This window comes from Xiphophorus maculatus, chromosome 5, assembly GCF_002775205.1.
Source record: "Xiphophorus maculatus strain JP 163 A chromosome 5, X_maculatus-5.0-male, whole genome shotgun sequence".
NCBI lineage: Eukaryota > Metazoa > Chordata > Actinopteri > Cyprinodontiformes > Poeciliidae > Xiphophorus > Xiphophorus maculatus.
In genome coordinates, this window is record NC_036447.1 from 22,204,916 (window position 1) to 22,218,879 (window position 13,964).

At 39.1% G+C, this 13,964-nt stretch overlaps 1 protein-coding gene and 1 long non-coding RNA gene across 2 annotated transcripts; both read right to left on the minus strand.

Annotated features, from left to right (window-relative positions):
* Positions 1 to 2,397: 2,397 nt before the first annotated feature.
* LOC111608707 lies at positions 2,398 to 7,085 on the minus strand. The gene is made up of 6 exons (XR_002752811.1): positions 7,017 to 7,085; positions 4,991 to 5,098; positions 3,550 to 3,612; positions 3,220 to 3,321; positions 3,081 to 3,145; positions 2,398 to 2,996 (listed from the first exon to the last, which is right to left on the minus strand). It is a non-coding gene; the product is annotated as an uncharacterized LOC111608707 (long non-coding RNA).
* Positions 7,086 to 9,417: 2,332 nt separating this feature from the next.
* LOC111608730 (tektin-4-like) lies at positions 9,418 to 11,801 on the minus strand. The gene is made up of 7 exons (XM_023334664.1): positions 11,274 to 11,801; positions 10,565 to 10,635; positions 10,311 to 10,454; positions 10,152 to 10,238; positions 9,932 to 10,067; positions 9,705 to 9,859; positions 9,418 to 9,631 (listed from the first exon to the last, which is right to left on the minus strand). Exons 1-7 carry the CDS (start codon positions 11,799 to 11,801, stop codon positions 9,418 to 9,420), a joined length of 1,335 nt encoding a protein of 444 aa, XP_023190432.1.
* Positions 11,802 to 13,964: the final 2,163 nt, after the last annotated feature.

A 13,964-nucleotide genomic window follows, 5' to 3' on the forward strand; every position in this document is an offset into this window, starting at 1 on the left:
GACTGGAAATGGTCACTGTGAATATTCTTGACTTCCTGTCATCAGAGAGTCTGAATCGTCCATTTTGTGTGTTGCTAGAGGTGATCACTGCCTGCTGTCGACATGTGGAGGGCCGGTTTCCTCTGCAGAGGAACTTCAGCTTGTTGACAGACTGAGAGTCGTACGGACAGCTGATGGTCACTGAACCTTCCTCAATACTTTGGATTTTATTCACCGTGTTGCAGCATCTGTCTGACATGAGGTTAATAAAACAATGTAAAGTGAAAGAAAACCTAGAAATAAATCTAAAACATAAAAGAAAGTGGTAGTGTTTTGATAGAGATTTATATTTAACATTATAGACTAGTACAATTTTCTTGTATTAACTTGTCTGCATTGATGTCTAAACATTTACCTTCTTTTATGTGCAGTTTTACTTCACTGTAAGTATCAATAAACCACCCAGTGACTCCACACCAGTATTTCCCAGCATCATGTGATTGAAGACCAGAGATGGTCACTGTGACGATTCTGATCTTTTTATCATCAGTGATGGAATATTTGCCTTTATTTTTCTGTTTTGTTGTAATGAGAACGTCACTGGAGCCACAGTCATTCTTACAAAAGTATTTTTTGCTATCCTTAAATCTCTCATCATAGTGGCATGAAAAATTTACACCTCTTCCCTCATATCCAAACACTTCGATCAAACCTTCAGCACTGATCACAAAACTCAGAGCTGCTGCAGACAGAAAACAACATCAGTTTAGTTTTCATGCTTCAACATTTGAACAATAAATATATTTTTTTACAAGTTTTGTAAAACTACTTTTTCTAATAAAAAGCACAATTAGTTTGTATGAGATCAGACGATCACATTTCAGTCACAACACAAACAGGAAGTGCTACTGAGTCTTTAAGTAAATGCTATATAATTTAAAAACACATTTAAATTTAATTAAATAAAATTCATCATAAGATTAAAGCAAACTGTTGTAGATCATATATTATGTCTTACTGCAGACGATGATGTGTTGATGGCTCCACATCTCTTTGTTCTTCTAAACCAGAGTTAAACTGAGGCAGAAGTTATTTTAAAATGAGACATTTAGAGGAAACGTCAGAGCTATTAAGGATCCGGACATTCAGAAAGTTTAACAGCTTTTGAACTTGTCAACTTAATTCACAAGTGTGAAACTTCTTGTTTCTGCCTTGGTCAAGTGATAACTCTGCAACCGAGTCGCTCACAGGCTTTACTCACAAATACAGGAAATAGATTTTTTTCACCACAACGAAGTTTGGGTGGATTATTGAGGGACACTCAGTTTTCAGGTTTTAATCTTAGCTGTGCAGATCTTCATGTTTGAACTTCAGATGTTCTTTTCCTTAAATATTTTCTTCAGGAACTTGATTTGTTCTCACACCAAGAAACGAGTCGGCACAGTTTAGCATTGAGAAGTGTTTATTGCTTCTATCTGTTGAATTCATAAAAACTTATCAGTTGAATGATTTTTTATTTATTTATAATTAAAGACATTAGTGATGAGAAGAGTTTAATCATTACAGCACTGAACCTTAAAAAAAATTGAGATAATCTATTGATAACACACTGATTTTAGTTTAGGTATAATGTTGGAAAAAAGACTTTTTAGCTTTTGCTATTAAAAAAGATGAACATTAATAAAACAAGATTACATCATTTTTCAGGGAAAACCAACTTGATTGGTGCTTCTTTATTCTGTTCATGTGCAGAAAACATCTGGTGGAAGAGAAGGAAGTTCACTGCATGCTAAGTAACACCTGTAACCATGGAAACAGCACCAACTTCCTCTCTTTTACCGCCTGCTCCAGGTGGTTTATCTGCATCTTCCACTGAATGCTTCTGTTTGTTCAAAGAAAATTTTATATCAGATAGTGAGCTCCAAGTGTTTAATGTATGAAGGTCGCCCTAACATCAGACTAATCTTTAGCTCCCTCTAGTGGTTCAAGTTGAGACTCAGATTGGGAAACTCCAAAATGTTAAAATTACTTTCAAAAGAAAAAGCTAAAATTAAAATAATACCCTACTCCTAAATCTGCCATAGGTGTGAATCATTTTTTTTGTATGTGTAGATTCTTTGAAACTTATTTTGAAATTCCTTCTTGGTTTCAGAAACACAACAGAGCCTAAAGATGCATATCGTGACACAGTGAACAGATCATCTGCCCTTCACTGCCCAGGCTGATATGACAGTACATGTCAATTTGACTTGTTCTGTCTGCATATAGTTTTAACACACCTTAATAACATTTGAGATAAAACCTAATAAGTATTAAATATCCTTATCTGACATCTGTTACACAATGTTACGGCCCGGCTCTGATGACCGCAACAACAAACTGGGAGGACACGACAACAAGAACCATTTTAAGCCCTTCAGAGGCATTTATTATTAAAATGATTGTCTAGATTTAGTGGGCAGCAGCCCAAGAACCGCTACACCGGCGTGTGCTCCCTTCGGCCTGGTCCTCCGCCTGGTGCAGATCTCCCTCAGTCATGGACTGGTTTGCCCCCACAGGCCTCAGCCTCTGCTCCCAGGTCTGGTCATGCGACGCCTCCACATGTGGTCCATCTGAACCACGAACTGGTTCCCACATCGTGTCAAGCGACTGAAGCAACCCACACCTTCTGGTTCCTGGCTCCGCCTCTTGATCTGACCTCTAGCTCTCTCTGCTTCTGGGCCTGGATGTCCATGAATGGTCATCCAGGCCCCTGGATACATGATTCAGGTGGACAAGTGATTATAAGCGACTCCCAACTCCAAGACCCTCATTGAATGAAAATTAACAGGCAAAATGCAAAACAGCAGGCAGGGGGCCATCATCACACACAAGATGTTAGAAACATTGGTCACGTGGTTCTTAACTTCTGCTGGTCTCCTTTAAAGGATGTTGTTGTAGATATCATTGTTATCACGATTCAACATGTTTGGAGTGGAAGAGTTCATGTAAACAACATCCTCTTGTAAATCATAGACCTAAAAGTAATAATATATGAAATTAATTAGATTCTCTTTGCAAAAAACATCAAATATCTTGTAGCTGAAGTTCAATTTACTCACATCATTGATTCTCATCTCCACATTACTATCAGCAGAGTTCAACACGTTTGCATTGATTCCATCCACTGAAAACACAAAGTAAACATGATGTGATTCTGTGGAGGATTTATGTGTTAGTATATAATCTGTATAAATGTACCTTGCTTGATCCTTGATTTGTATTTTAAAACCAGCAAAAGGACAAATGTCAGGATCAGAAGCAGAGCGAAGACCGCAGGCAGAATGTAGAATAAAGGAACATCTGAAAACAAGGAAGTGGAGAACTTAGCTGGTTCTCCAGGAACAGAACCCTACACAGAAACACCACAGAATGACATGAATTACTTATTTTAGTCAGACCTGATAGACATGTTCCTGTTTTCTCATTCTATCTCCACCACATTTAGATGGTTTTCTTAACTTATTGTTAATACATCTAAATCCATTAACATTAGTAACAGAGATATAGAAAGAAGCCTAAAGAGTTTACCAGATTTATGTGATGGTGGCTGTGATGTAACTTGTTCAGCAGAGCTGGTTTGATGTGGAGAGACTGTCAGAGAAAATACAAAACATAATTAACCTGGATTTTGTTTTGCTTTTTATTATTCTATTTATTATTCTTTCTCTCATTGCAAAAGCTGCTTTTGTAAAATGCAGAATCTAGTGAATAAAATGAGCATGAAGAAATATGTTGCCACAAATTGAGGTTAGAATTAAATTTTATTTTAAAGTCAAACTGACAAATGACAAATATAGAAACATAAAAAAGATTGCCAGAACAATGTAACAGGATGAAAATACTGCAGATATAAAAAGTGTTTTCCTCTACAGAAAGCCTTATCATCTTCATGAAATAGTCTTAATTTAAAAAGAAACAAGATGGTTCATCAAAAACCTCATATTTATTGTGGTGTGGAGAAAGTTAATGAAATAAAACAAGCTGCATCATTAAAACCTTTAACAATTAGCATCTAAATCTTAAAATTAGCTTGAAATATATATAATAATTTCCTCTGCCTTGCATTTCACCATTTTGCTTTCCGACAATCAGAAGAAAGATTTTCATTTGTGGTGAGACTTGATGTGGAAAAATTACAATAAGGTCACACCTGCTAGTTGTATTGCTCTATGTTTATCCTAAGTTCTGTATATTCCCACCAAGATAAAGCTATTTTGGTTACATGTACAAGGTTGGTCGTTGTTTTTCACAGCTGCATGGGAACCAGTCTGTTTCCCAGGCTTTTAATCCTTTATCCCTTTGTATAAAACTAATGTGTTGTCTCTGCCTGGCAGAGTTTTTCATCCAGACCTGCTTCATTATTGATTGTCCAACAAGCTCTCTGTATTGTGCGCAATATATGAATAAACCTGATTGAGTGATTTTACCTGAACAGTGCTTGAGATCAAATTGGCTGGTTGAACAGCCAAAAAGCTCACAGCTCTGGAGGAGCAGGTAAAAGGAAACTGGTAGGAATTTACAATGAAAAACTGAAATGTAGAAATATGGTGGAAGAGGACTGCTGCAAAATACCCTAGAATAGACAAGTGGTTCACGATCCAGCAGCGACTATAAACATACAGCCACAATGGATACAATGGAGTGGTTTAGATCAAAGCACATTAATGTTTTAGAACAGCCAAGTTAAAGTCCAGCTCCAAATCCAACTGGCAAGTTGGCAAGCAATCATGGCAAGACTTTTGTGCTCACAGAAGAATGGACGTCTAGATGAGCAAAAACTGTACAGAAATTTTAAAACCATGTATCATTTCTCTTCTACCTGACAAATTTGCCCAACCTTATCATGCATAAAGTAAATAAAACTCATTAAAACCTGTATTTATTATGTGACAAATCTGTAAAGTTTGCATGTGGATACTTTCTAAAGGCACTGCTGGTGAGGAACTGACTTGCTTCTGATTGCCCTTACCTTGTCCTTGGCCGAACTTGGCACTGTGTGCCCAGGTGAAGCTGTGCTGGAAGCCCAGCTGCCAGCACAGCACGTTGGCAAGTTTAATATCCACCTCGTCATCACACACTGTGCGCCAGGATCCGTCGTAGAATCAATCAATAAATCAATCAATCAAATTTTATTTGTATAGCACATTTCAGCAGCAAGACATTTCAAAGTGCTTTACATCATTACAAACACAGAAACACAATGCAATATAGAATCAATCATTAAGTCAAGTTCCATCAATAAATTTGTAATTGATTACGTTTCAAATACAATCCTAAACAGGTGGGTTTTCAGTTGAGATTTAAAAGAAGTCAGTGTTTCAGCTGTTTTACAGTTTTCTGGAAGTTTGTTCCAAATTTGTGGTGCATAGATGCTGAAAGCTGCTTCTCCTCATTTGGTTCTGGTTCTGGGGATGCAGAGCAGAACCAGAACTGGAAGACCTGAGAGGTCTGGAAGGTTGATACAACAACAGCAGATCTTTAATGTATTGTGGTGCTAAACCGTTCAGTGATTTGTAAACTAACAGTATTTTAAAGTCTATTCTTTGAGCTACAGGGAGCCAGTGGAGGGACTTTAAAACTGGTGTTATGTGCTCTATCTTCCTGGTTTTAGTGAGAACGCGAGCAGCAGCATTCTGGATCAGCTGCAGCTGTTTAATTGATTTGTTGGACAGACCTGTGAAGACGCTGTTGCAATAATCAATACGACTGAAGATTAACACATGGATGAGTTTCTCTAGATCTGGCTGAGACATTAGTCCTTTAATCCTGGAAATGTTCTTCAGGTGATAGAAGGCCGACTTTGTGTCTGTCTTTATGTGGCTCTGGAGGTTCAGGTCAGAGTCCATCACTACTCCCAGGTTTCGGGCTGATCGCTGGTTTTCAGTTGTAATAACTGAAGCTGTGCATTGACTCTAGATCGTTCCTCTTTAGGTCCAAAAATAATAACTTCAGTTTTGTTTCTGTTCAGCTGGAGAAAGTTTTGGCACATCCACACATTTATCTGTTCTAAGCATCTGTTCAGTGATTGGATGGGCTCTGAGTCACCTGGTGACATCTTAATGTAGAGCTGTGTGTCATCTGCATAGTTATGGTAGCTAATATTTTCTGTTATAACCTGAGCTAGTGGGAGCATATAAATATTGAATAAAAGGGGTCCTAGGATTGAACCTTGGGGTACCCCACATGTGACCATTGACCTCTTTGATGAAAAGTTTTCAATTGAAACAAAGAAATCCCTGTTCTTTATGTAGGATTCAAACCAGTTAAGCACTGGACTGGAGAGTCCGACCCAACTCTCCAGTCGATTCAGTAATATGTCATGGTCAACAGTGTCAAAAGCTGCACTGAGGTCCAACAGAAACCAGCACTGTGGTTCTGCCACAGTCCGCATTTATATGGATGTCATTGAACACTTTTACGAGGGCGGTCTCTGTGCTGTGGTGAGCACAAAAACCAGACTGGAAGGAGTCAAAGAGGTTGGTTATAGTTAGGAAGCTAGTTAATTGTTTACACACAGCTTTTTCATTAACTTTGCTGATGAATGGGAGGTTGGAGATCGGCCTGTAATTCTGCATTAGTGATTTGTCCAGATTGTTCTTTTTTATAAGTGGTTTGATTACTGCTGTTTTCAAAGCCTGGGGGAAAACGCCTGATGAGAGCCATGAGTTTACTATTTGGATCAGATCAGCAGCAATAACAGGCAGGACTTTCTTAAAGAAATGTGTGGGTAAAACATCCAGACAGCAGGAACTGGAGCTTATTTGACTTATAATTTCCTGTAGGGTTTTATAATTAAGTAGTTGGAATTGGGTCATTTTTCCTGTATTTGTTTAGAAATACAGAAATGCTTTGGTCAATGAGAAGTGAGAAATTAAGCTATCTGATTAAAAGCAGAATTTTAAATATTTCTATTTTGCTCTGCATAATTCTTCCTACCATTTTGAGAAAAGTTGAAGAAAACAAAGTAGACAGCAAAGTGCTGAGGGGGAACTCACCAATCTGCTGATCTCACCTTGGAGTCACTGGGAGAAAGAAGGGAGAGGAAACTGGGACTTTGGTCCTGCTTGTCTTTCTGTTCTTCTCTTTTCCCTCCCTCTTTCTTTTTCTGTCACTCCCTCAAATTTTGCAACTTCATCAATCCCTCCCATTTTTATTCACTTAAGCACTTCTGCCCCTCTCATCTTTGTTGCACGTTTCTGTTTTCCATTGCAGACTGCTCTTTAAAAGACAATCAGCAAAAAGGAAACTCAACCGTGAAATCTATATGTTAAAAAACTGGAAACAAAATAGTCTGACCTGCTTTTTGTTGCTATTATGAGTGTACAATAATTAGAGCATCCCTGGGAAACCTTATCTGCTTATGCATAAAGTTTTACACCAACCACCAATGGGCCAGCCACATGTGCAACATGACCCTAAATGATAAAAGATTGCAAATTTGACTTTTGTCCCTTTATTTACTTGTACAGACTTTTACAAAGCCCCTGAGTCTCAATATAAATGTGAAATTTCACCTTTGAGTTTCTTAACCTTTTAATCGATTACAAACTATTGCATGTATATCCATGGCAATGCATATTACTCACATTTAGGGGTGGCATAAGATGTGCTCAGCAGCAACCTGCACTGATGATTACACTGTGCCTGTGTGGCTGAAGCTGAGTTTCATAACATCCTCAGTCGTGGCACCTCCTGAGTTACTGCAGAACCTTTCTAAGAATAGAGATGAATTATTTCTCAGTGACTTCTTGGAAACAGAAGATCCTTCATCAGTTAATGTGCTAGATTTCACCTGTAGACTTTAATGTGAATAAAGAAAAATATATCTACATTTTGTAGCCCAAAATGCAAATTAGCAAATAACCTGTATTTAATGTAGTAATAAACGTCTGCTCACTGTAAAGCACACGTCAATGTGATCAGACTTAACCTCCCATCTTCCTTCACATCTTATAGTTGTGTTTGTGTTGTATACTTTTATGCTGCTTCTAAAGACAAAGACAAGTTGAAGACGTCCAGGAAAAGCAGAAATATTGAAGCTAGACGGCTCCCTCTAGTGGAGAGAAATATTTCTGGCGCAGTCTTCAGAAGACTTCAGTACAGCTCGATTTAAACATGGGATTTACTCATTTTGTTGAAGTTTGTCAAATTGTACAACACAAAAGTTTAAAGTTCCTTAAAGATTGACCGAGTTGTCAGTTTTATATTTAACATATATTATTATTTTGAGTCAAGATAGGTTTCAAATTTGCAATATTCCCCAGAATCTGAAATGTTTGGATCTATAGCATTAAGTGCTATGGATGCATCCAAAGCTTTTTGGAATGTAGGGTCATTGATCATGTTTGTGGAAAGATTCATATCCAAGTTATAACCTTAACTAGAATTAACACTATGATAGGCAACCATTTGCATTCACATTTACATCTAGACATTAAAATAATCAGTTTCTAAATTGGAACTAAATAGATGATAATCCTCGGCGTGGAATATTAAAGGCAGGAAAACTACAAGCTCTTTTGATATTTTATGTAAAAAGTTAACTTTGAAGGTGAGAAACAAACCGGAGAGACGAGGAGCCAGCAGCAGGAAGCAGCAGCCTGAGAGATTTTGACTGAAAATAAAAAAATTAATAAATGAATCCTGGAGGCTGTTGCCAATCTCAAAGTTCTGCTGCACAGATTGTGTTTATGTTTTCTGGTCAATTACAGCTTAGGAAACGTTTTGTGGAAAGATTCATATCCAAGTTATAACCTATGAAACAGTGACTGGTTCAATAAAGCACTTTGCAAAGGTACTCACTCCAAATCAACCTTTTCACAGTGTGTCAAGTTACAAACAAGCTAAATTTTATCGTAATGTGATTTTATTTCATAGAACAGTTCAAAGTAGTGAAGTGGAAGAAAAAAAAGTATTTTGAAGACTTTAGCCATTTGTTAGAGAGCAATAATGAGCAACAGCATCAAGAAGACTAAAGGCTCCCACATACTCAGGCATACTTCATTCTGTTCAAATTACTCAAGAGCACCTTTGTCCACTCAAAGAGGACAAAGGTCAATTTTTACAACTTAGTACACATATTCTGTGTCAAACATCCTCCTTCTTTGTTGATGCCATGGCTGAAATTGTGAGAAATGAAGGAATTTGTCGGGAGAAATTTAGTAAATCAATACCCTTGATTATGAAATTTCAACCCTCTACAGACAGTGTGCATGGAGTCACAGTGACACGGTGTGCCTGAGAACGTTTGAGCCTTTAGAAAAACAACAAACAGGTCAGGAATAAAGTTGTGGAGATAAAAGACTTGGGTTATAAAACAATGTTCCAAGATTTTAACTTTTCACATGATACTATTTAGACTGTCAAGCAGAACAATCCCAAGTTATGAAGTCAAGTTCAGTATCCTGAGAGTACTGAGATGGTTGGGTATCGTTTACGGTGAATCATGCATTTTTCCCTCTCAATAAACAGTGAATTGGTTTTACAGTTTATGTCCTTCTCAAGAGCCATCCTTGACTCCTCCAGATGGGACAGGGAGCTCCTGGCTCCACTCAGCTTCTGCTTCAGAGACTCCAAGGAGGCATCAATCTGCCTCACTTCTCCTTCCAAACTGCAGACACAGTTCATACATGAGGACATGGACACATGACATAATACTGACGTTTCTGTTTGTGTGCATCTACCTGAGCTGGGGTTGGTCCCTGCAGAGCTCCATGTTTGGTCTGAGAGAGCGAAGGTAGAGTCTGGACTGAGCCACCCTCAGTGGAGCCTCTTTGTTGTGGATGGCCCGCTGTAGGACCTCAATGTTCTTCTCCTGGACACCAATTTGCTCCAAAGTCTACAGGAACAATAAAACAGTCAATCACATTTCACCTGTCAGTCTGTTTCTTCTGTCTGTCAGCTCATCCACCTGAGCTAGCTTCATCTCCAGCTGGGTCTTGGCCTCAATAAGGTCCTCACAGTGCAGGCTGAAGGCTCGCTCCACGCTGGCGCATTGGACCCTCAGATCCTCAGTGGTGTCCTGCAGCATTTGCTCCACAAGCATTCTGACAAACAAAAACACAGCCACTGAGTTCTCAGCAGTCAAAGAAAATCACTCTGGCAACAAAGCGTACCATTGTGACTCTGACCTGAGACTCTTGGTAGCATGATCCTCCTGCAGGGCCATTGACAGGTTGTCTTGAGTAAACTTTGTCCATGATGAGGGCGTAGAAACGCTGCAGTAAATGAGGGAACCTTGTGTGTAAAAGTTGAATACAGCTCTGATGTTTCTAAAGAGTCAGACTCACTGCTCCTGCATGGTAGCAGAACTGGGGTGCTGCTGTGTGTCTGGACTCATGTTATGGTTTCTTCCACAGGAGTCATCAAAGCTGTAGGCCTGACACTTATCAGACCAGTCCATCTCTAATGTTTGTTGGGCATCTTGGTTCCTCCTGGCCCACAGAAACCATCAACTCGTAGGAATGCTGTTTTCTAAAGTGAGAGGCTTCAAACCAACTGGATCCCTGATTATAAGGGAGCCAGTCACCAGTTTTACACTTACTTGATCTGAGTGCCAACCTGAGCTGCAGTTTTCTTCAGAAGAGCCTGAATGCTCCTGATCAAGTCCACTTCCTACAAAACACGCAGAGCCACATGTTCAACCTGCTTTGCCTGTCTTACTGTGAGATTCATTTTGTGGAGATTTTCAGCTTACCTATTAACCCTTTACACAGTCTGCCTGAAGAACTTGAAACTTTCTAGACGTATTTCTTTCTGCGCCTCCTTTTCATTTTTGAGACTGTCCATGTTGTTCTCTGTTCTCCTCTCTCTAATTAATTGATTGATCGATTGATTGATTGAGAGCCGTGAATGGCCATCAGCTGCTGTAATTGGTCTAGCCCAGAATCCTTAATGACTAATGGGCCGATCTATCAGTTTTGTGTATCATATCATCACTAGAAAAAAACCCTCATCCGTCTCAAAATCGACATTGGCCCAGTGGGAAGTGCCTGTATGCCAGACAGCCATCTTGATTTGAACAGGTACAACCCATGCTATATTGGTAAAATAATTTGGGAAAACAACCTCAGTCTCCCATTCCTCACTTCCAACATCCGCCATGGCACCTCGCCATGAATATTGCAAAGGGTCAATATTCATAGTAAACTTAAAGTAGTAAAGAAAGTATCATAAACCATGATCTCATTACTGTTAACTAGGCAAAATGTTAAATATAAACCCAAACAGTAATGTAACAATGCATTGCTGACCTTCAGCAGCTCCTCCTCCACCGTGTCTCTGACCAGCTCTGCTCCCAGTCTTCTTGCTCTGCAGGTCAAATTATCGGTGGCGATGGCATAAGGAGTCTCTGTGGCATCCAGCGCCCTCTCCAGCCGCTTCTTCACCATCAGCAGTGACTCCGTGTCGGCCTGCAGTAGCTCGATGTGCCGCTGCAGCTCAGACTTCCAGGAGTGGATCTCCTGGAGTCTCTCTCCAAGAAGACGCGTTCCTGTGGCCTGGGTCTTCAAAGCTGCTGCCTCAGTGTCCTGGCTCAAGGTTCTGGACTCATGCTGGATGTTCTGGGCGTCTCTGCGGTTGGTACCAGCCTGTTCAAGGATGGTTTGGTAATTGGAGAACCATTCAGCAGGAGTGTATTTAGCAGAGCGATACCCAGCAGTGGCTGAGCCCGAGGATGCCTGCGGCACTTCCTGCTCTAAAGGCGGACTTTTCTGGTGGACTCCTTGGGCTGCAGCTCTGCTGTCATAATGCGGCCGAGACACAATGATTTCTGAACTCATTTTCTGACAGTACAGTTAAAAGAAAAATCAACCAGCAGGACAATCGGTGCAGGAGTGAAAGCAACCCTTTAGAAACCAGAGAGTTTGTTTGCTGTTGCCTATAGTTACACGTTTGCAGGAGGGGATCGAGTGACAGATAAGACGAGAGGAGTGGATGGCAACTTCCAGAGGCAACAAAATGATGAAACAATTTGAATTTACACCTTTGGGAAAATCAACAATTTCACACAGTTTTTATTTAAAATGACGTCTTATTAATGCTCCTGTTATCAAAACTTATATGCAGTAAATATTGTCTTCTATATTTTTCCGCGATGTTATTATTAAGTGGTCAGACTGGGATTATTTGTGCCAATAAGATAAGTGAGATAGCCAATAACTCTTAAACTCTTGGAAAAGCTAAAAGTTACATCCATTCAAACCGTGATGTCTCATTTTTTCCAGTAGGGGTCGCTGCCATTTAAACAGGAAGGAAATTACGTGTCTGTAACTGTGACCCACGAGTTAGGTTTAAAGCAAGTGTTTCTTATCAGACTTCTCTCCCTGTGTTAGTTTGTTGATAGGAAAACCCCAATAATTGAGAGCTACAGCAAGTCAGATTTAAGATCAAAGCTTAGCTCTAACAGCTTAAGGAAGTTTTAAAGAAACTTTTTAAACAACAGATATGTGGAGACAGCAGGACAAAGCGAAGCAGCAGGCGGCGGAGGCGGCTGTGGGACAGATTCCTGGAGCAGATAACAAAGACCACCTGGCCTTTACATGACAATTATGGACGACCCAAAACACTGGAGGCTGGTTTCAACTCTAAAGTTGTGTTACACAGATCAGGTTTGTATTTTTTCATGTCGACTTGACTTAGAAGTTGTTGTGAAAAAAAAGTATATTGTCCACAGCAGGAGTCCTCAGACCAGGACTCAAGGCTTTAAGTTGCTGACATCGGTCCTCAAGGCCTGGATTTGAAAGTCATTTCTCTATTTATAGCTTTGCTAACTAAAGCCGTAGAGTCGGCTCACAAATACACTTATAAAAAATGTCTATACTCCAGCTTTTAGTTTATGTATTCATTTTCAGTCAACTTAATACATGAACTCTCACTTTGTCCCGCCATTCATAGCTTTTGCTTTCATGTTAGCGATGGGATTGGACACCTTTGTTCATCACACACAGAAACGTATCTACCAGCCATGTACCGCCCCGATGCCCTTTGTTGAGACTGGGATTATATAAAATTAGTTTTCTGGTTCGTTTCTGGTTTTTGATAGTCCACACAGGGGGGAAGCGTCACTCTTGTGGAATGTGTGGGAAACAATTTACACAAACTGGATCTTTACACAGATACATTTTGATACACACAGGACATAAGATTTTTAGAGGAAATCTAAAAATGGACAAATCTTTAGAGAAAAAGTTCATTTAAACAACCACTTAAGAATCCACACTGATGACAAACCATCCTGTTGTAATCTTTGTGGACAAGCATTTCATAAGAAATGTGTTTTTAAAATACAAGAGAGTTCACACAGAAGAGAAACCTTTCTGTGTTCTCTTTGACAACACTTTACTCCAAAGACAAAGTTAAAGAATCACATGAGAAATCACCAGGTTGGAAACCCTTTTGTTGTGATCTTTGGAATAAACAATTTACTTGTAAAGTATCTTTGAACAAGCACATGAGCTCGCACACCAGTGAACCATATTGTTGTGATGTTTGTGGACAAATATTTAATGAAAAGACCATATTATACCACATTTGAGCAAAAAAAAAGTATTCCCATAAACATTCAACAACTGAGTTAAAAATAACCAGATGTATAGTTTAATACTATTTTTTTAAATGTATTTTTAAAAATTCATCTAATACTTGATAATTTTAAACAATTTCTTTAACTGCTTTTAGAGTGGAATTTGCATTCTTCCTCAGTTGTACAGTCCCATTTCTTTCTTAGACTGAATGTTTAAAACGTATTTTTCCATTAGAGTTTCAGTTCAGATTATGTTTGTATATTGGAATTGGTGTACACTATATTACTGTTTAAATTGTAGCAACTATTTGCTTAAAAGTGCCAAGTGTCATGCGTTTAGACTTTGCATGCCAGATTTCAATGCTCAAGTTTCTAAGTATCAGTGCTGAAAGAACATTTTGATTAAATGCACAGGATTGGT